Below are 22,937 nucleotides of genomic sequence, written 5' to 3' on the forward strand. Positions count from 1 at the left end.
TTAGCACCCCTTTGTAATGTTTATAAAGGACCCTAGAGGGCTCACTTCTCAAGGTATCTGGACGCAGAATCTGAGGGCGAGCACTTGCAGGACTTGTACCTGGCTCAAAGATTAATATAAAAGAAATACCGAAAGGAGCACCAGTCTTTGGGACCAATCTCTCTTGGCACGAAGCTACGTCGGGCCGTGTCGACCCGTGAATTGTGAATTGTTTTAAAGTGAATCTTTGTTGTGTCGCGATCGAATCTAGACTTGGGGTGTCCAAGTTTGTTACAGTGGTATCAGAGCACGGCCGATTTCTCTTCTACCGGGAAATCCGATCCCTCTTCTCGCGACACTTATGGATTCCAAAAAGAATCAATCCACCTCTTCTGCAATCGCTGAGGCGGGAGGAGGCAATACGAAATATTCAAGGGACTTAGCAGAAGATGAGTACGGGCCACCTCGGCCCACACAGTATGAACTTTTGGAGATGCAACGTCGACACGAGGTTGAAAAGTGCACAAAGCAGATGCTTCAGTTTGCTAAAGATCCCCGATTTGCAAAATTTTTGACCTAGCAATCGATAGTTGTGAAGTGCATACTCAGTGGCAGAAAGCCATCGAGCCACCAATCAAACCGGCAATCAAGAAACCTCCTGCTCTGAGGATGTTTACTAAAGAACTTCAAGATGTGGTCCAAACTCAAATCAATCAGCTTCTGGACATGAAGAAGCCATCGAAGAGCGATTGAAGAAGCGCAAGAAGGGGACTGACTACCCCAGTCACCTAGGCCGTCAATCTTCTTTCGCATCTGCACAAAAACAGAAGAAGCGTGTGCGTTTTGAAGGACTATCCAGTTCGTCTTCCTCTTCTTCCGACAATTCTTCTAACTCTTCCTCTTCTGACTCAAGTGAGGACGACAAAAAGGGCAAGAAGCGAAGCAAGAAGCGAAGCAAGAAGCGAAGCTTTGGAAAGAACATGAAAAAGGCAAAGAAGATCATATTCCAACCAGTCATCCTCTGATAGTTTGAACTCCGACAATCGCATGTTTTATGCGAAGAAGAAACACTTTTACAGAGCCAACAAGTACGATTTTCTCGAAGATAAGAGCAAGAAGACAAGGAATTTGAAGAGGGTGGACAGTCAATAAATTTGAATCCTTTTCTGGATTCCGAGATGCTCCGAGGGCTTTGACTTTCATTCAGCAGTTTGACATAGCCTTCTCCGGAGGGCATTAGTCAGAGCACTCGAACATGGTGGTTCACTCTTCAGGAGCCCCGGTCAGTGCAAGGTATAGACCCATGGTAGTCACCCACAAGACAATATAACCATCAGCTCCATCATGCATAGTATTGACTAAATACCACGACATCCCCACTAACGTCCTCAGTGCCCAATAGTTGGTGTAGAACTAGATACTAACATATGCTCCCAAACACAAAACACACCACACGCGCGCACACATGAGCATACATCAACACAAAGTTCAGCGGCACCAAGACAAGTTTAAAACAGATAGCATCCATTTCATACAAATTCCAAATGGGTTTTTTTTTTGACACACCAGAGGGCCCACAGGGGAAGGTGCTTATCCCTTCCAAATATCAGCCATGTTACATGGTCGGGCAAGGGCCGCGTACCATCGGGCAAGAGCCACGCGTAGGCATCACCATGGCAAACGGTAATTTTTTCAAACAAAGTTCAAAAAGTATCTAAATACAAAGCACTTAGAGAATTCATTCGGGGCTTTGTTCTATTTTTTTTCAAACAAAGTTCAAAAAGTATTGAAATACAAAGCACTTAGAAATATCATTCGAGGCTTTGTTCGGACGATCGAACTTTAAGGGCGACTGGCTTGTCCTTCTCCATCAAAGTAATTGGACGATTCCAAATCTGGAGTGTCGCGTCATTCTTGTCATGCCAAGGCATGCTCGAGAGAGCGTCGCAATTGCCCAACTTCATGATGTGAAAAACTGACTTTCCATGGTATCCTTGGATGATTATTGGAAGGGCTCTAATGAGAGGTACCACCTTCTAAGTTCGCCAAGTGGCTAATTTGGCTTCAAGCTCTCCACCCTGTAAATCGTAGTCGTTGATTTTTCCATAAGCTCTGCACAATTCATTAGAACTTCCGAGATTAATGCCATAAATGTCACATACAAGTCCAATTGCAGGTCTAGCTCTCTTAGCCAAAGGTAGTCCCGCGGTTCTAGTTGCTCTCAAAGCAGGAGGTTGCTCTGAGGGTGTATCTGTTCTTTGATGACATGATATGAAATTATGGCCTGTCTAAAAACATTCAAAGCATAGGTCTTCTTGTAATAGGGTGTCTTGTTGACGTTGTGTCAAACGAGGCCTTTGTGGTTGATTTTCACAAGATTCTTGGGGGTTTCTTCGTTGTGGCCGAGAATTTTGAGTGTTTGCCGCAGTTTCTTCTGTTGTAAACTCGAACTTCCCTTTCATAAGCTTGTATCCAACCGGAGCATGGTCCATAAGTTCTTGCAATGTTGATACTTCCTGTAAAGGTGATGGAAATCCAATTGTATATCGCTCGCATTGGTCCTCCAAGGAAATCAGCTTGAAGGAAGACATCGCAAGGTAGACATCGAGGAACCTTTGGTTAGTCTTCCATGGCTTCCGTGGCAAGCATTTTCAAGTTTCCCCATTCTCACAAAATCAAGACTTCGAACAGAGAGGTCATGTAACTGCATGCAAAGATAATCTTGAAAGCTTGTCAAGTCCTTAGAGCATGTGGTTGGGTAGCGATTGAACTCAACCACTCGAAATCTTTTGGTTGGTTTAGTGCAAACCCTAGATGTGGATAGTAGGGATATCTGTAAGGGCTCCAACCATTGTACCAAGGAGGCGACACTGGTGGGGGAGGTGGTGGCAACCGCAGTGACAAAGGCAGTTGCATTGGATGAAGGTCAGACAGTTGTACCATGTTTCTAAAAACGCCCCCAATTGAAACAAAAGGCTGAGAGGGTTGTCAATTAGAGGCTCTTGCGCTTTGTGGTGCCGGAGGTGGTGGTATCACCGGGGCATCAGAGGGGCAACATGTAATTCAAAAATTGCTAGAAACTTTGCAGCATCGGGAGATTCTTTTGAGGATGCCGCAAAAGTATGTTGCGAAACTCATCGAGGAGAAGCTGCAGTTACTCTGTAGAATCCAAAAACGCCAGTGTGCTCTATCTGTTCTTGGTAGGACTGGTATGCTTTCAGAAAAGCACATGACTAGAGCTCTGATACCATTGTAACGGGAGGGCAGCACGTCCGATGGAAAAGAGCAGACTGAACAGACTTTAGACGCTTCAAAGCAACTCAACTGAAAGAGATACACTGCACATGAGACACGGAGTGGCGTAATTCCACCCCCAAAAAGCCCTAGCCCCAAACAATGGTGCCCCTTTCAGTATTTCTTTTTATGGCTTCAACGTAATGCAAGATTTGTAGCTCTTGCTCTGTTTTCGCTCCCCCTGGAATGCCAGAGAAGAGGCCCACAATGTCTATTAAAGGCCCCATTGCCATCCAAAAGCAATATACATGAAAAGCATCAAGTCTAAAAGCATTTGGTCCTAAAAGCTAGCGCCTAAAACTGTCGGCGCAATTTGCGGAAATCCGTACGGCTGCCACGTCATCAGTTTCCTACGAAGTCTTTTGTGTATGCGTGACTGCTTATTTTTAGGCCCCATCAGTCGGGGTCCCATAAGTTGTTGGGGGTTAGGATTTTAATCCTAACTCTACTTTAATAATTGGGCCACTCGACGAGACTTTGTAAGTTGGTAAGTCCTTCTGCTTCTTCTGCTTCTATTAGGGTTTAGGCTAGGGTTAGGGCTAGGGAGCCCAACCCTCTAGATCTTCATTGGCTTGACACGTCGACAGTTTGTGACAGGTTCCCTAGTGCTTAACTCAGAGCAATGCTTCCACTTGATCAAATACTAGGGGTACAAAGTCTTTAGAGACAGGTTGACCCTTTGATCGAGAACCAATTCAGGTTCGAGTGGAATATAGCGAGTGGTATCCTCCAAACTCGGACTTCCTCCAAAAGAACAACTTGTTCATTCTCTCCCAACCGCTGCTTCAAGTGACTATGGGGAACACAGGATGGACAGCAGAGTTGGGACGGTAGATCTAGTTTGTAAGAGAGGTCACTAATCTTCTTGATAGTTTAGAATGGTCCACAATATCGCGAAGATAATTTCGAGTATTGACCACTACGGATCCTTTCAGAATCCTTCGATACCTTAAGAAACACTAACATCCCCTCTTGAGAGATTACGAGGCTGTCAATGCTGGTTAGCATAAGACGTGGCCCGATCTTGAGCAATCTTTATGCTTTCCTTAGGGATCACGAGCATTTCCCGCATGTCATGCACGAAATCGGCCACAAATTGCATCTTAACCAACTTGGCAATTGGCCAGACCGGACACAAGTATAAACGGGCTATAACTTGCAGCCGAGTGCTTAGTACAGTTTTAAGCAAACCAATTGTGTGAGAGATAGTGTTCCCAAACAGATCAAGGACAAGCGGCATGCGCGAAGCATGTCCTCCATTATCCGTTTAGTGTGGTGTGTTCAGTCTATCCATTGGTTTCAGGATGATCTGAGGATGACATGCACAAGTGGGTCTCCAAATTTTGGAAGACCGTTTGCCAAAAATTACCAAGGAACTTGGGATCACGGTCACTGACAATTTCCTCAGGCAAACCATAAAGCTTATATAAGTGCTCCACAAAACGTTAAGCTAACTCATGGCTCTTTACGGTGGTGCGAATAGGAATAAAATGTGTCATCTTCGTGAGTCAATCAACGACGACCCAAATGGCATCGTGACCATGGTTGCTTCGGAGCAATCCAACTACCAAATCCATAGAAATTTGACCATTTACTATTTGGGAATTGCAGAGGATGCCCAGCCGAGGGGACTCAATCCTAAGAAGTAGAAGAAGTAGAAGAAGGAGAAGCGGAAGAGTTCACACCACCTTATGGGACCCCGTCTGATGGGGCCTAAGTGACTAAAGGCATTAAAATAAAGCATCCAAAGAACTGGCACAGAAGATGATGACGTTGTACGGACGCCCATGATTTGCGCTGGCAGTGCCACGTGGCAGACTGTATGGACAATCCCATATTTTGGGCTAACAAGCTGTACGGATTTCCCAGAATTGCGCTAATAGCTTTTGGGCGCCAGCTTTTGAGTTTTAAGCTTTTTATGTAACTGCTTTTCATGGCCAAGGGCCTTTAAATATGAATTAAGGGCTCATTCTCTGGCATGCTTCTTGGAGAAGGTGCACAGTCTGGAGTACCGACGTTGTACTAAGTTCAAGCAATATTTTTGAAATACCGAAAGGGGCGCCAAAGTTTGGGGCCAATGCTCTCTCGGGGTGGAGTATCGCCACTCCCAATCTTGTGTCGTCTATCTCTTTCAGTTCAGTTGTTATTTGAGTGCTTAAAATTGTTCAATCTGTTCTTTTCCGTTGGCACGTGGTGCCCGTCCCGTGACATCGAACTCCTTCATAAGCTCGGCCAACATTGCCTTGCGACCGCGAAGGTCATACTGATCACAAAGATATCTCAATGAATGGTGCCTAGCCAACGTCTTGTCCTATATCGAGCAAACCCATAAGGTCACCGAGAACCGAGATGGCTACCGGGAAAAAGGATTATCATAGGACTAAGAGCGGACTCCACAAAACGGTGGAAACCTACTAATGGAAACATACCAAGTATGTGTCAAAGGTGCAGCAAAAAAGGGTGCATCAGGTGATGAACTTGTCTGCAACCGCAAGCAAACCTCCTCTCGCGACCGGGCAGCCAATAGATCTCTCCTCGTACTCAAGCTCCTAGCAAGAACCACCCAACGTACGAGCACGGGAACAATCTGCAAGCAGTGCCACAACAAAGGTGTGTACACAGAGAGGGAAGGGAGCGCTAGCAAGAGGGAGAGGGATCGCTATGGAAAAACGCCAAAGAGAGAAATCGATGGTGGAGAGAGAAAATGCTAGAGAGAGAAAACTCTAGAGAGAGGATGTAGCCCAAAATGTTAGATCTTTGCACTAAACAACATGCCAAAAGTACAAGGGGGTGGGTTGCATATATAGGCAATTCCCAAAATTGCCCTACCTATAGCAAAACCCCACGATCTTGATAAATGGCTAAAAAATGCTAATAAATATGTAGACTCACTAAAAGTGACATGACGCACATATTTAGTAGCAGAACTGCAGAACACTCGAGACTCCGACTCCGAGAAACCCTAGGAACGGGGTTCCCACCTCATGCCAGCCTACCGGGTGAGCAACACAGTGGAGTGCATCGCCGAGAACAGGTACGTCTACCTCAAATACGGCTAGGCACAGCCACAAAACAGCCCTCACTCCCTAATGTGCTCCTGAGAGATATTAGAGCCACCACCGGGTAGGAATCTGAACTCCAATAGTATGGTAGGCATGGAGGAAAGGAATTCCTCGACTACAAAACAGTGCTATTGTCGGGGTGCGAGTAGAGCACAACCTTAGTCCATCAATCCGAGTCTCGATGCTCTACCAAACAAACCACCTAAGGATGATCGGTAGACACATGTGGAGCTTAAAATGACATGACACATGAGAAGAAATTGAATTATGAGTAGAGCCACTGGCAATTAATACATGTTACATTGTAGCCAAACATGGTAATAGGTATTACTTATGCAACCACTCAAGTATCTACATGCATTAAACAACATGAAAAATCTCTGAATCAATAGGAAAAAGAACGCGGAGCATTAGAACATACCATTGTCTTTCGCGTGACACAATCCTTGTGCGCTCTAGAAGAGGCCGATGTGTTTGAGGACTACTTTCGCTCGTGTATTGTTGATTGATTTGCGGCTGTTGATGGGAGCGAAGCGTTTGTAGAAGTGCCACGGTGGAGATCTCCTAAACTGCCAAGTCATGTCACTCCCTGACTGTAACAAACTTGGACACCCCAAGTCTAGATTATGTCGCGACACAACAAAGATTCACTTCAAAACAATTCACAATTCAAGAGAGTCAACACGGCCCGGCGTAGTTCTGTTCCAAGAGAGATTGGCCCCAAAGACTGGCGCCCCTTTCAGTATTTCTTTTGAATTAATCTTTGAGCAAAGTACAACACCCGTGGGTGCTCGCTCTCAGACTCTGCGTCCAGATGCTCTGAGAAGTGAGCCCCCTTGGGTCACTTATAAACATTACAAGAAAGCAAAGCCCCAAAAGCATGAAACTCAAAAGAAACTCAATCCCAAAAGCTGGCAGCCAAAAGCAATCAGCGCAGCCTACGGAAATCCGTACAGTGGCACGTCAGTGCTATCAACGCAATCTGTGGAAAACCGTACAGCCACGTCAACAGTCGACGCCATCTGTGGCGTCCGTACAACTACCACATCAACAGTCTTCTACACAATTTTTACTGCTAGTTGTCCCTTTGGCCCCTGGACAATTGTCCATAAGTTGGCACAACTTATTAATTGGGCATACCACGTCATCAGTTTGTGACATACCCCCCTCTTGAAAGAATTGTAATCGCCCTCGATTATGCCTGCAAAACAGACAGAGGCCATAAATTGTTTCAGTAAAGACGACAATCCATTATTGCACATGACATCACAGGACATCACATGACAAATCAATCACAAAAAAATTCATTCCAAATCTCAAACCATGATTGCCAGCAACGTATTTAGTAACAGCATCTAAATCCATCCCGGACCTCACTGATGCCGGATTAACTAATCCTTATTGCAATCATGTCTATAGAGATTTATGAGACCGAAATGCTGCAGTCATTTCGTCTTTCACTTCCTGCACTCAAACAAGTCAATTGAGAGTACAAATTAATCATATTCAACTGTTTCATAAAGTCATACAATAGAATGTTGTCAGTCCAGCAGTATCCCTGAAACCGAAAGGGGACATCAATGACTCTATTCAATCGAGGTAATATGTGACAAAGGAGCGGAGTGACTCCCCTGTTGTGCAATCCCTCTACACCAGATTCAACCTTGCTGATCTGTGGGATCTATCGGAGTAGACGATGCTAAACCGGATGCTTCAAGGTAAAGTTCCAAAATCTGAGGAGTATCTGCTAGGTCCTCCTCCTCCATCCACTTCGCATCTAATGCCGGATAGTTCTTGAATTTAACCCAGAACCGCCAAATCACTTTACCTTTTATCTTTCTTTCCTCGTGTGCCAAAATTTGTTCGTGAATGAGTATCTCCTCGCTCTCTTCCACTTCGGGTTGCTCATCAGGCTCCCGTCAACTGGCACCTCACCTTTAAAAGGTTTCAAGAAACTCACATAAGATGTATTGAGAATCTTCCAGGTATCGGGCACCTGAGTCAAAAGGAGACATCATTTATCTTTTTATAATCTGGAAAGGGCCATAATACCTCATGCTAAGCTTTGGAAAAAGCCGCTCCTTTCCCTTTCGTTTCCTTAGGCGTGCCTTCTCAAAACGTAAGAGCACCCAATCGCCTTCCTTTAGTTTCAAATCTCGTCGATGTCGATATGCTGCCTTCTTATATCGTTCTTAAGACTTCTCTAAAGCCTCGCGGACCTTGGCAAAAGCAGTGTCCAAGTCCCTCGTGTACTGGTCGGCTTCAAAAATCTTGACTTTAGTGTTGAGAAAGGGTGGAACCTTCTGAGCACCTTCAATTATCTCAAATGGCGCCTTCCCCGTTGAAGAATGAACCGTGTTGTTGTAGGCAAATTCCACCAAAGGTTTTTTTTTAAATCCCATTGCGTCTTCTGATCAAAGATGTAAGTCATCAATAAATCCTGAACAACTGAATTTGCAATCTCAGATTGCCCATCTGTCTATGGGTGGAATGATGACGAGAACTGCAACCTCATGCCAATGTTCTCCCAAATAGCCCTCCAAAACAAACTCGTGAATCGGGGATCTCTATCGGAGACTATTGTCTCAAGCCTGCCATGTAATCAAAATATCTGTGCAATGAACAGTCTCGCTAAATGGTCCGGCTTGACTGTTTTCTTCACTGGAATGAAGTGAGCTTGCTTGCTAAATCTGTCAATGACAGTCCAAAATGTCATCATGCCCACTTTGTGTCTTCGGGAGATCAAAGATGAAATCCATTGCAATGCTTTCCCAGGGGCAGGTGGGAACGGGTAAAGGCTGTAGTAATCCTTGTGCCGGAAGATCAAAGAAGAAATCTATTGCAATACTTTCCCACGGGCAGGTGGGAATGGGTAAAGGCTATAGTAATCCTTGTGCCTTATGTCTGTCAAACTTGACCTTCTGGCATACTAAACAACTGCGAACAAAGTCGTCCACATCTTTCTTGAGCCTCGGCCAAAAGAAATAACGCTTCACACCTTTCAAGGTGGTATCAATGCCACCGTGACACGTAAAAGGTGGACAATGGCACTCAGTCAAAACCTTTTCCCTCAACAGTTTGTGTAACACACAACATTGTTTTCTTCATCAAGTAGCCATCCCGTATGGAATACCCTGGCACTATCTCCTTAATCTGTATCCGAGTAAACACATCGGAAAAATCCAGATAGGTGGCATACTGGTTAATCATATCCTCGAAGCTTCTATGATGGATCGCGGAAATAGTCCAGATGCGGGGCTTCCGAGACAATGCATTTGCCACTAAGTTTTTCTGTCCCTGAACATGGACAATCTAGAAGTGAAACTGTGACAAGATGTTAGCCCACCACATCTGCATTTCCGAAAGTTGCTTCTGTGACAAGAAGTAGTATAAATTCTGATGATAAGTAAAAACCGTGAAATCGGCTCCGAGCAGATAATGTCACCACTGAGTAAGAGCATGGATCACTGCCAATAGCTCTTTCTCAAAAATCTGTGCTACCAATTCTGGCCTTGAAAACATTCTGCTTTCATAAGCAATCACATGGCCTTCTTGCATCAAGACAGTTCCCATACTACGACCACAAGCATCACAATAAATTTCGAATGGCTTTTGCAAGTCTGGTGTAACAAATTGCTCAGAGAACCCAACAGACCTCCAACAATGAAAGTAGAAAGAAACAAGTTCCCAAGACAAGAAGGATACGGAAAAAACCCCGACTGGCTCTTCGAGAAAGAGCAAACTATATCAGAGAGGGGAAGTGTTTTCGTTGCGGGGAACATGGACACATCTCCACAGTGCTCCAAAAAGGCACAACAAGAACAAACTAAAGACAGGCCAGAGAGTTCGAGAGCAGCAGAGGAACGTGGCAGAAAAGGCAAGATGAAAGTAGGACTAGTACCAGATTGCATGGGTATTGACCCAAGCCTCACTGATGAAAGTATAGAATTTTGTTGAGCTTGGGGCAAAGTGAAAGATCAAGATGCCTTGATTCTCACTTTTGGCACCGCCAGCTTTTGGGAGACATATGGACCTTTGTCGAGAGGCCTAGGAGCCATTAATAAGAAGCGAAGAGCATGTTGACGTGGTTGCTATACGGACTGCCATAAAACGCGTTGGCTGCTGACGTGGCAAAACTGTACGGATTTCCGTGATTTCTTTGATTTCTGCTGGCTGCTTTTGGCAACGCTAGCTTTTGGGAGACATTGCTTTTGAAGTTTAATGCTTTTGGGGCTCTGCTTTTAGTAACCCTTGTAAAACCTTTATAAGTGACCCAAGGGGACTCCCTTCTCAGAGCATCTAGACGCAAAGTCTGATAGCGAGCACCCGCGGGCTCAATTGTACTTTGCACACAGATTAATATAAAAATAAATACCGAAAGGGGCGCCTGTCTTTGGGGCCAATACCTCTTGGCACGGAACTACGCCAGTCCGTGTCGTCTCTCTTTTGTTCTATCAGTTAATTTGAAGTAAATCTCTATTGTGTCACGGCAGAATCTTGACTTGGGGTGTCCAAGTTTGTTATAGACAACAACAGCCTCCGAATGTGGAACCGGGAGTAACCCTATCATAGTGCACACTCCCAACAGCAAAGGAGCTACATGTAAAAGGTTCACCTAGCGCAGATGCAGGCAAGAGAGGGTAGCCTGCACATAACACTGAGACAGATAGACAAATCTATAACAAAAGCTAGGAGAAAGAAAACCACGAGAGAGAGAGAGAGAGAGACCCCAAAAACGTTGGCTAGACACTGGTAATGTGGTACAAGATGATACAACTGGGGAGGGGGGGAACCTTGCCCTCCCTTATATAGGGAGCCCAACCTCCCAAGAATACCCACGACCTTGAAAATAGGGGGTAAATCTCGGGAAAAAAAATTGGACAAAATGGACAAAACCAGCCACACAAGACATCGGGACACATGGGACCACCAAGAGGCACACTATATGACACCGCCAACAGTACAAGGTGGGGAAAACAATGGTGAAAACACGCCGAATGTGGAACCTCCAAGAGCAACCCTGTCATAGTGCCACTCTCAATCACAAAGGAGCTACATGTAGAGGGTTCACCTAGCACAGATGCAGGCAAGAGAGGGCAGCCTGCACATAGCACAGACAGATAGACAAATCTATAACAAAAGCTAGGAAAAAGAAAACCACTAGAGAGAGAAATGCTAGCACGAGAGACTTAGAGAGAGAGAGAGAGAGAGAGAGAGAGAAATGAAATGAAATGTAATATTAACGTCTTCAAAAGGCCAAAATGACCTATGAGACCAAAAGGTTACATGTGGTGAATCTAATACCAGGTCTGGGTACAAAAAGTACAAAGAACTGAAAAGAAAATAGTGGGTAGGGGTGGGGTGAAAGCTGATACAAGAGGAATACAAAGGGTGAGCTGATACAATGAAGCTCTCTGACAATCGAGGCATCATATACATATACATATACATCACTATCCAAAAGGCTACATAGATTCAATGTCCTCCAAGGTAGGCACTCTGTCAGGACGGCTCCTATGTCGCATCAGTATGGTATGGATCCTCTGTCGCAGTCTGCGTCGATGTCGAGAGGGCCCCCTCATCCGTGGGCGACAAGATGATGCAACTGGGTGGGAAACGTTGCCCTCCCTTGTATAGGGGACCAGGCCCATTGCCCAACCTCCCAGGAATACCCACGACCCTGAAAATAGGGGGTAAATCTGGGGGGGGGGGGGGGGAAATGGACAATATGGACAAAACCAGCCACACAAGACATCGGGACACATGGGACCACCAAGAGGCACATTATATGACACCGCAAACAGTACAAGGTGGGGAAAACAATGGTGAAAACAGGCCGAAAATGAGAAAACTACTTCAACATAGGCCTGGCATAGTCACAAAACATAGGGGCACTAGCATCTCCACCTGGGCCGGCCAGACAAGTGGCCAACATTCACCTTCAAAGGAAAGTGCAATGTATAAACTCATAGTAGTCATCCACAAGGCAATATAACCATCAGCTCCATCATGCATCGTATTGACTAAATATTACGACATCCCCACTAACATCAATAGTGCCCCATACTTACGATAAATACCAACGTATTCTTTGGTATGTACATAATGCCTGGCTATGGTGCCAAAACTACCTATTCTGCTTCAACATCCAATGCTAGCACTTGACTACCATAACTACTAAAACTTCGATCCGTAGCTAAAATTGCAACTGACTCAGATGTGACATACAAACCCTTTCAGGAAGATTCGAGGCCATCACAAAACCATTTACACTCCAAATCTAAAAATGTGCAATTCTGATGGGTATCCAATTAACTTCAAAGAACAGAAACCAGGATGGAGAGACAGAGAGAGAGATAGAGAGATTCTTCAGTCGTTTCTTACACAGGGATTCCAGATATGGTTTTTTGGTGCGCTGGCCCATAACGCAAACCAGGATGACTGTGTGTGTGAGAGAGAGAGAGAGAGTACCTGAACATAGCGACGGACCAGCGAAGAGTTCTGCTGTCGAATCGACGACGTCGATCCTACAGAGGAGATGATGAGCAGAAGATCATCAAGCTCCTCTTGCCGAAGTTGCCGTGGGAAGAAGTCAAACTTAGCAAAAAATGAGTCTAGCGACGTGGCACCATTGAGTCAGCATCTGAGTCGTTAGGTCACTTAGGTGGACCCCCTCTCTCTCTCTCTCTCTCTCTCTCTCTCACTCACAGGTGAGCCCAACTTGGGTGAACAACCGTTGTACACGCCTATAAAGGCCTAAAACAAACCCTAATGAAACTCTCTCGTGTTTTGTGAGATCGTCTTCTCTACAACTCTCTTCTCTTGTTGTGCAGTATGTCAATCAAGGAAATCATATGGTTTCCACAACTAGTATTAGAGACTTGGTGCAGTTCATGTTGCATCTGTATGCTCAAGCCTCAATTGGATGGTGCATTTCGAAATTGCAGCTCCCTATCAACTACAACATCTCAAAGCGTGCCACATCGGACCTAGCATCTTAAGTAATTGTTGTCCATAGTAGCCACGATGTCTCAAATTAATGTGAGCTCGACATTCAAGCATTGATACGGACCGACATCCCAAAACGTTGAAATTGCGACCACCTAGTGTCCTACCCAACCCATGAGCATCTTATAATCCAATTTGCAACTCGTTGTTTTTCTCACATGGCACGCTTTTATAGCTTTGCTTCATCTTAATGTGCCCCCCACTCATCAGAGGTTGCAACATTGAAGCATCTCAAGATGTTGTTATTTCATCACCATACAAGTCTATTGAGTGCCTACCTATCTGCAACTTATCCAAAGCATTGCAATACACTAGATAAAGTTTTGTGTCTCACCACACATTGTTCAATTGTCATGCCCCAAAAGTTGGTTCACAATGATTTCAACATGGTTAGCAAGTTTGTTCAAGCTTTAAGAGTTATGGGCATGTATGAAGCAGTCGGGGTCTATTTAGGGCAAGGATGAATGGAGATGAGCATGCAGTAGTACCTCTCTTCTTACACTAGTATCATAGCGGTTTGGAGTCCTTGGAGGGGAAGGTCGTGGTGTATGGACTCTCTCTCTCTCTCTCTCTCTCTCTCTCTCTCTCTCTCTCTCTCTCTCTCTCTCTCTCTCTCTCTCTCTCTCTCTCTCTCTCTCTCTCTCTCTCTCTCTCTCTCTCTCTCGTTTCCATGGTAGGGCCGAAGAATTCCCATGGCGGATTTCAACAAAATAGACGTGAGAACCGCCCCTTGGGTGGGGAGGGAACCGGGGGGGAAGCGGCACAGAACGGCGCATGGGTGAGCTAGATGAGGTCGCAGGGCCATTAAGGGAAGAATTTGTCACCGCGAGAGCATAGGCCGACATGGTCTATGACCCCTTCTCTCTCTCTCTCTCTCTCTCTCTCTCTCTCTCTCTCTCTCTCTCTCTCTCTCTCTCTCTCTCTCTCTCTCTCTCTCTCTCTCTCTCTCTCTCTCTCTCTCTCTCTCTCTCTCTCTCTCTCTCATCGTTGTCGCCTAAGCGCCATAGTTAAGCACAATTTCTTTCTTTTTGTTTTGCCTCTCCCTTCACACTCCAGGGCGCCCAAAGGGCCCACTACCTTTGGCCCTTAAAGTAAGAAGCATGGGTTTCCACCCCGCTTGTCAGGACAAGGGTCCTAGCGCAAGGCCCTGCCGCTTGTTGCCAGAGCTTCATACATTAGTGGCAACCCTCCTAATCTCCTTGGTTGCTTCTTATTTTCCCTTGGCCATAGAGAGAGAGAGAGAGAGAGAGAGAGAGAGAGAGAGAGAGAGAGAGAGAGAGAGAGAATATTGTGCATGCATGTAGAGGTGGAGCTGGCACGCGTTTCATGCCTATCGCATGTTGCATGCCTCTCTCCGCGAACTTTGCATCGACTCACTCCGCACATGCCTTTGCATGGGGCGAGGTAGGTAGCACTTTAGCAGTTGCACATAATCTTCATCCATGGAGGCCATCATCATATAATCATTATCCTCATCCAACTCAAACTTTACTACAACATCATTTTCATTATCGTAGTCATAACAAAAGTTTTCCCAGTAGCACCGGCCCTTGGCCTATGTGAGGGCACTCTTAGGGTGACCCACCCTCTCTCTCTCTCTCTCTCTCTCTCTCTCTCTCTCTCTCTCTCTCTCTCTCTCTCTCTCTCTCTCTCTCTCTCTCTCTCTCTCTCTCTCTCTCTCTCTCTCAAGCTATGTTTGGGAGGGGATGCGGGATGGAGGGAGGAAGGCTACCAGGCACCATGCAAGCCTTGCAAAGAGTTGTGGGACCATGTAGGCCATGGGAAGAGGCATGCAACATGCATGCAGTCGGTGATGGTCGAGGGAGCTTGCGAGGGTCTTTTAATTTCAATAGAAAGGGCCCATGAATAGGCAGTGACCTCGGCATGAAAAAAGACACAGGACACAAAAGGGTGTTGAAGTTGCTAGTGTTGCATGAGGTTATAAGGTCGGAAGCAAGGCGACACCCACGTTGCTCTTTCTCAATTGCAAGGAGCCATAGGCACCATACGACCCTTTTCCTGATACAACCCTTTTCCTGACATCGACAATGGTGCAGATCTCCGAATTAGAGGCCCGGACTATGGCCATATAGTTGGACTTTGAGCTGACAAGGAGCAAGCTACTTTTTGAGAGGCCATGTATGTATTTTCATGTGCAAAAAATCATTAAAGTGAATTGAAAGGACATGTGAGAGGCATGCAATGCTCTCATTGACCGTATGATTTCAATGGCATTAAAATTTTGAAGAACTCTCCACAATATTCACATGGTATGCAAAAGTTGCAAGGAAAGCCAAGCTTCTCAATATGACGGCATCAAAGACAAAAAATTGACCTAGGAACGTTCATAAGGTGAAGAGTGCAATGCACGGAATGAGTGTGTGCGGTGCGGTGTGTGCGTGTGTGCGAAAAGGGGAGAAGGAGGGAGTGCAACTGCAAGGTGTTGTGTGGGTGGAGCAAATCTCAAAGTGAGCTGCCCTTTATTCTCTGTATATGTACAAGAATAAGGTCAGTGGGCAGCCGGACACTGGACGTCCGGCCTTAAGCAAAGGCACAACGCCTTTAACCCCAACAACCTCCCACTTAAAAGCAAATATACCAATAAGTGGGTGCTACTAACTAAACTACTAGTATGTACAAGAAAACAAGTGAGAGAATCTCTCAACCTATGCCCAGAATCTCTCAACCTATGCCCACTGGCTCGCTCAGTCGATCTACATGTTGTCGTATTAGCTCTAGGGATAGGCAAGCGTCCGTACCCATGCTAGAGCATGCATGTAAATCCCACATACTAATTTGTATGGTCTACAAAACTTCACTATGCATCATGCTAGTGTCAATCATCATACGACTAACAATCCCTGCTGCAAATGCTCCCACTGCAGTTGCTAGGTCGAGCCTCAACATCAGTAGTTCGTGCATGCCCAATGGGGAGTCGATGGAGCTGGTCTTCTAAAGTCTCACAAGGGTTGTATGTCCATAAAATTTGTTTGATCATTTGACTAAGGTAATGTGGTTCGGTCCATTCTAAGGGGATCTATATTCTTAGGCCAGTCTTATCATTCTTGGTAGTCCTAGAATGCAGCATTTGTGGTTGGAAACATTGCATGCCTATCGCCCGCTCCCATGTCTAAGGATAAAAGTTGAAGAGTCTAACCAAGTTGCACAAACATCATCATCTTTATACTCCACCTTGATGTTCACCTTTACCACTTTCCTTATCCACAACACAACAATCTCCTCCACAGTCCTCACTCTCCTTTCCCTCTACTGCCTCCACCATAAAAGTCGTGGTAGACTTGGTCACGATGCTAGCTCGTGTCAAAGTCAAGTTTCTAATCTTTAAGGGGATCTCAAGTGATGATGTTGGTGCTTGTGTGGGGACAATCGTCTCCTTGTGCAAAGGTAGAGGACTGAGTCACGAGGATGTTTCTCCCTTCTACCCTTAAAAGCCTCCCTAACAAGTGGTATAATTAGTATGAAGACAACCATTTAAATATTAGAATGAACTCAATGATGCATTTTGTGTAGCTTTTTGACTAGGTAACTATGGGTAGATAAGTTGCTCACCCACCAAGGGATTTCAATGTCAGAAAGTGGGTTGATAAGGCCTTACAAAAGGCATCACAATAGAAGTTAAGGGAAACCCTCAAGATGGAGGCGACCTTGGATGATTTCATAGTCGCCAAAGTATGTTATCCCAATCAAGTAAGAAATTGAGAAGATATAGGAGGTAGGGATCATCATTCGTGTCTAACACTCATAATGGTTTTCACCCATGGCAATCACTACCAAGAAGAACTCCGATAAGATACAAGAGGGATTCCCTAACCCCTTGACTAAGAGTCTATCTAAACTTATGAGTCAACAATTTCCTTCCAATGGTTCACTCTAGAGTACCAGGCTTTGAATATCTTAACTTATGGATACAATGTTTAATAGGTACAGATTTTTCATTAAAAATCCTACTCCTATTATCCAAGAGCCAATGGGTAGGTAGAGAGTACGGATGAAGCATTGATCACTCTCTTAAGGAAAGAATCTCTCCTAGATCTGACCTCATGGCCATAAGCTATACTAGGGAAGACATGGCAAAGATACATGCCAACATACACCCTTTCGGGGGGATTTTGGGTGACTTATATACTTGGAAGAAGTAGACCCTTTTGAATTCTATGCAAACTTACATAGAGCCACTTCCCTAAAGGCTCGAAGGCTTCTAACAAGGATGCATACATGTTTTGTGCTATTTTGAGGAATCCAAGCTACGTGCGATCCCAACTCTCACTGTGGAACAACAATGATGCAAGGCATGAAAGTATCAGCATCTTTGATGCCCAAAGTTTGGCAAAGGGGCCCTTGTACTCTTATACCAGGAAAAATATGTGAAAAGGGCAAAGAAGCTCCTCCCTATATGGCAAGGTCCATTTGTGGTTGATGATATCCTACGACACATGGCAATCCAACTCAAGAGTCTTGTTGGTGAGTCACTTCCTTTGGCCAATGGATCTTGGTTAAGCAAGCCCTACCTTTCTTCTATCTTTTGTATATAATCCCTCCTCATTCTTCCATTGGTTATGGGTTTTGTGTTCCATATGTAATGGGTTTGTATTGGAATAAGACCATGTAAAAGTCATGCATCTAAGACCTTCACCCAACAATTACCTAAACCCTTGTTTATGTTTGCATAGCCCTCATTCATGACAAAAAAAAATCGTCTCTTTTGTACACACACACACACACACACACTCATTACAAAAAAGATGGGTGTTGTCGTACTGTGGCACGTACAAAGTGGGAATAAATGCTAAGAGATTTATTTTGTGAATTTTTAGATACATAAGTATTTTTTCATAATGTACATATGCATATCTAAGTATAATAATCAACTTTCTATCTCGTCCTAGTATTTATCTCAAGGGTAACATATTCTTATTTTACGGTTAGAAAATATTGTGGGAAAAAATGTCAATAGTTGTGCCTCTTTAGCTTGTGAAAAAAAGCATTGGTTCTTTCTTTCTACTATTCCATTATCATTTCACACTCTAGCTAGATTCTATAGTTAGTGTGATTTTCAATAAACATATTTTCTATGTATTTTATATATTTTTCTCATATTCCTTTTTTATAGCTAGTAGGAAGGTATCAAATCCTAGTGGGACACTACCTCGCATAATTTTCACAAAGATGCACCTATTTTAATGCATTATTGAAAGGATGCTTACAAAAATTTGTCAATGAGCAATGTCATGCTTTCATATTGCATGATGTGTCCATTGGAATCAAATGAAAGTCTATAGGGACCACACATAGACTTTTACTACTAGAAAGATATACTATTTTGATGATTTTTTAACGCATGCTTCTAATCCAAATTGAAAAAAGTATATAAAATGGGGGCCGTGGCTCATGAGCTGAATTTTTTGCCCTTATTATTTTATTTTATTTTGGAGCCATGGTTGAAGAGATATGATCAAAATGGTGGACCCTAGTCTGCATGTCCACACCACAAAAGAACAAATCATTTTCAAGACTCCTCATCCCCTGTTCACAGTGCATCGAGTGGAACTCTTGAGTGTTCTCCACATCTATATAAAGGATCCTCTTCTCCCTTGTAAAGCAATGAAGAGTTAGGGAGTGAAGTGCTGTTAGTGAGAGGGAGTAAGAATAGAGAGGACCAATTTCTATGTATGCCTTGGGGAAGCTCTATATAAAGGACCCTCTTCTCCCTTGTAAAGCAATGAAGAGTTAGGGAGCGAAGTGATGTTAGTGAGAGGGAGTAAGAATAGAGAGGACCAGTTTCTATGTATGCTTGAGGAAGCTTTACCTACATTGGCAAGCACACACATAGTTTGTCAAGCCTATGATCATCCAATGTACACATATTTTGATCATCAATAAAGGGTTTTTGATTGTCTTAAGAAGGTGTCAAAGGATGCTAATTGTAACAACATACTTGTGGGCGTATTGTGTAAGGTGCTTCTATTTACATTCGTTGGTGTTCTATCTCTCCATTTATCTCCCTCTCTAACCAAATCTATCTCTCTCCCCGCTACATTCTTTGCTATTCTTATCTATCTCTCCATCTATCTCCCTCTCTAACCACATATATATCTCTACATAAACTCTATCTTTATCTTTTTCACATCCTAGCTACTAACCATAACTAGATCCTTCTTTATGCTTATATTTTCTTAAATGAATAACCGACACAATGTTGACTTTCACCATTTCCATAATGTGCAATCTCTTATGGTTAGTGTGTGTTTAAGTCAAAAAGTTCACTTCCAACAAAGAATTGTATTTCTTTTTGGATCCTCTCTCTCCACTCCCCATTATTATACCATTCCTAGATTATTCTAACTCGTTTGATGTGCACATATTTATTTTGCTCTAGAGGGTGAGTTTTGATTGATTATGAACCATGAAGACTTATATACACAACTCATTCCAGTCGCTAGGCAAAATATATACATCATTGTGAGTACAAAATTTCAGTTTTAAAGAACAATTCGGGGTTTGTTTGGAAGACAAACATTAGCCGCTACAAATGCATTAGTAAATCCTTTCATCCTACCCTTGATTAGATATGATCAAAGCTTGGATGTTTTCATCTTTGTCTTATTTTGAGAGTTCTATCTGTACATGAGTGGGTGAGAGAGAGAGAGAGAGTCTTCTATGGCTGCAGTTTAAGTATTCACCACCAAACACCACACTTCATTGAGTGAATCATTTGCTACCTTCTCACAAGATCTCACAACCAAAGGTCCGGTACCTTCCTAGCAAGCACGCCAACTTCTCAACAATGCACACACATCCACACAGACATCCCTTGGTCCCATGAATCTCATTATTTTCCTTTATAGTTAAAGAAAAGGAAGCATTTGCGTTTGCCTCTCACGCCTCCCAAGCTTTTACCCCTATCTCTCTCACCTCCTTCAATCACCCGCCCTTTCACACTTGAAAGCACCGTGGTGCGAGAGCATGCATCATGTGTGCATGGCATGCCTTGAAGGAGATAGCACACAGAGATGGGTGGAGCCAGCCTCATAGAATGATGAGAGCCCCTTATGATCTATGTTGGTGTAAAGACGATATGCCTCAACACTATGTTTGGACGCCCACTTATCTTGTATCTTATTCATTGTCAATACATATGAATAAGGTATTGGCAAGTGGGCGAATGGAAATTGTGCTCGGCCCAGGGTAAGGCACATCGCCTTACCCCACAACAACCTCCCCCTTAAAGGTGAGTGTGCCAATAAGTGGATCCACTATAAGACTTAATAGAAGATACAATGATAGGTGAGAGACTCTCTTAACCTAAACTCAATGGCTTTCTCGAAATACATGCATGCTATTGTGGAGGCTCTAGAAATGCACGAAGGCACCTATATTTGCTAGAGTGGGCAAGCATATCCTGTAGGTATCATGTAATGACCTACATAGCTCCATATGGATCATTCTAGTGTCAATCATCTCTCGACTGACAACCCCAACTGTAAATGCTCCCACTGCAGTTGCTATCTCGGAAGGTCGTACATGAAACTCCCAAAGGCCGATGATAACTGTGTGATATCTATAAACCAATCCTTGATATCGATATTAACAATCAGTGCAGCCTCTGCCGATCTATCTGCGAGACAAGCACCTCATCCATAGGTAGATCTACATGTCCTAACATCACCGAATCAGCCTCTAGCACAAGGATATTAAAAAACTCCATATCCTCCCTCTCTATACACACGCATCACATATGCTTTCTCTACATGTATCTACAGATCTACTCTTTGATGGTATAGTGGTCGAGCATTACTCCCACTTTGATAGTGATAGAGTTTTTACTCTCACTTTGATAGGTTCTGTCAGCTTCATATCCACTCTCGTAAGAGTAAGATCGTTGTATGCTCATTGTGGCTACCACAGGAAGTCACAAATTTTGGTTCTATAGGTTACATGTACAATTTTTACACAAGTTTTAGATTTTGCGCACAGATTTGTGGGATGCGCGGTGAGAATCATGTTTGCTCTCTACTTTTGCATATGGTTATGCAATTTATGCTCTTTTTGAGATTTGTTATCCTTGGTTTGAGTTCACTTCGCTAGAGTAACACTTGTTGTCTTTGCATTATCTCTTTGTGCTTACTTATGCACGATTTTCGCTCGGTTTAGCAAAGGGTTTTGGAGAGGGTTTTGGATACTGTATTCTGTACAAATTTTTTGGTAGAGCTACAGGTTGCATATGCAAGCATCAGATTGATGCGTTGATTAGGTTTATGGTTGTGTAGTGGTCGAGGTGAATTCCCACTTCGGCATCTTTGATGTGGTTCATGGTTGAGATTTAGCTCAGTTTACAGGTGAGACTACTAGATTTTGTCCAAGATGTCTCGCCATAGCCTACCTTTTATCCAAACAACCCAAACTCACCATGTAAACACAACATTTTGAAAAAACAACCATAGTTTCGTTTCCCAAACTCACCGTGTGAAGAGCCTCTTAGGCTGGGAGGTCACGTCGAACATCCACTAGTCTTTTAGTACGTGGCTCAACATGCCAAATGAGCATTTTTCTATCAGAGGCGGCTATGAGATCCGAACTGTTCATGACACCTAAGCATGACGATGTCATTGCTCATGCCACCCCCACATGAGCATCCTTGTGACGTGGACTGGACTCGAGATGAAAACATTGAATCAAATGACAAAATTTAGATATATGAAAATTATAATGTGTATGGAATGTGGAGTGAGGAGAGTTTGGTATGGGCTATATTTTTGCATCAAGTTCATTCAAAACTGTCAATCCTAGCATAGGATCTGACCATTCCAATTTGAATGTCCATCTTCAAGTTGGAAAATTTGCTCCTCTCTTCATGTCGTTTACATCTTCCCTTCTCCAATTGTGTTAGGACTCTAAAGTTCAAAGCTATTTGTAAGGTTAAATTCGTAAATCTTTTGGCTATCGACATGGTATTTAAAAGCATCGCCGCTTAACTAACTAATATATTTTTCATTCAAAACCAAGTAGGTCTATTCAATTCTGTTAGATGTGCTTCATTAAGGGGAATATCCTTACTTGAGGTGGAAAAAAAGGGGAGTTTGCACATGAGAGAGAGAGAGAGAGAGAGAGAGAGAGAGAGGGAGAGAGAGAGAGAGAGGCCAAGAATGGAAGATAGTTTGCGATCTCATATGTGGGGGTGCAATGGAAAAGTGCAACAAATTCAAACCAGATCAAGTGGCCCTCAACAAGCGGATGCGTTTGTTTCTCGACTACTATCCCGGATGGGTTTGTAACAAAGAGGACGAGGAGAGAGCTCCTTGTGGGGGGGAAAGGACGGGCCGATACGTGGAGTAGAGAGAGCGAGATGCCATGCATGGTCACGAACCCCCCCCCCCCCCCCCCCCCCCCCCCCCCCCCCCCCCCCCCCAAACCCACACACACACACACACACACACATATATATAGAGAGAGAGAGATTCTTTTTTTTTATGATTTGTGAATGATTGTCTTCCCTTGCCGATCACTATAAGAGGGGAATGGAAAAAGAAAAAATTGTGTTAGTGGTAATAGATGTTGCAATGGTTTCTCAACAAT

The 22,937-nt window shown here is 43.9% G+C and overlaps 1 protein-coding gene across 1 annotated transcript in view; it reads right to left on the reverse strand.

The window, feature by feature from the left end:
• Positions 1 to 12,963, reverse strand: part of LOC147423700 (vacuolar protein-sorting-associated protein 37 homolog 2-like) — a 119,437-nt gene extending 106,474 nt beyond the window's left edge. Inside the window, exon 1 of the mRNA XM_086500968.1 lies at positions 12,807 to 12,963. Coding sequence (XP_086357094.1) covers positions 12,807 to 12,814 — 8 coding nt within the window. The 5' untranslated portion in view covers positions 12,815 to 12,963. The remainder of the gene's footprint in view (positions 1 to 12,806) is intronic.
• Positions 12,964 to 22,937: the final 9,974 nt, after the last annotated feature.

The sequence above is a fragment of the Adiantum capillus-veneris genome, chromosome 26 (assembly GCF_014529385.1).
Source record: "Adiantum capillus-veneris isolate H3 chromosome 26, ASM1452938v2, whole genome shotgun sequence".
NCBI lineage: Eukaryota > Viridiplantae > Streptophyta > Polypodiopsida > Polypodiales > Pteridaceae > Adiantum > Adiantum capillus-veneris.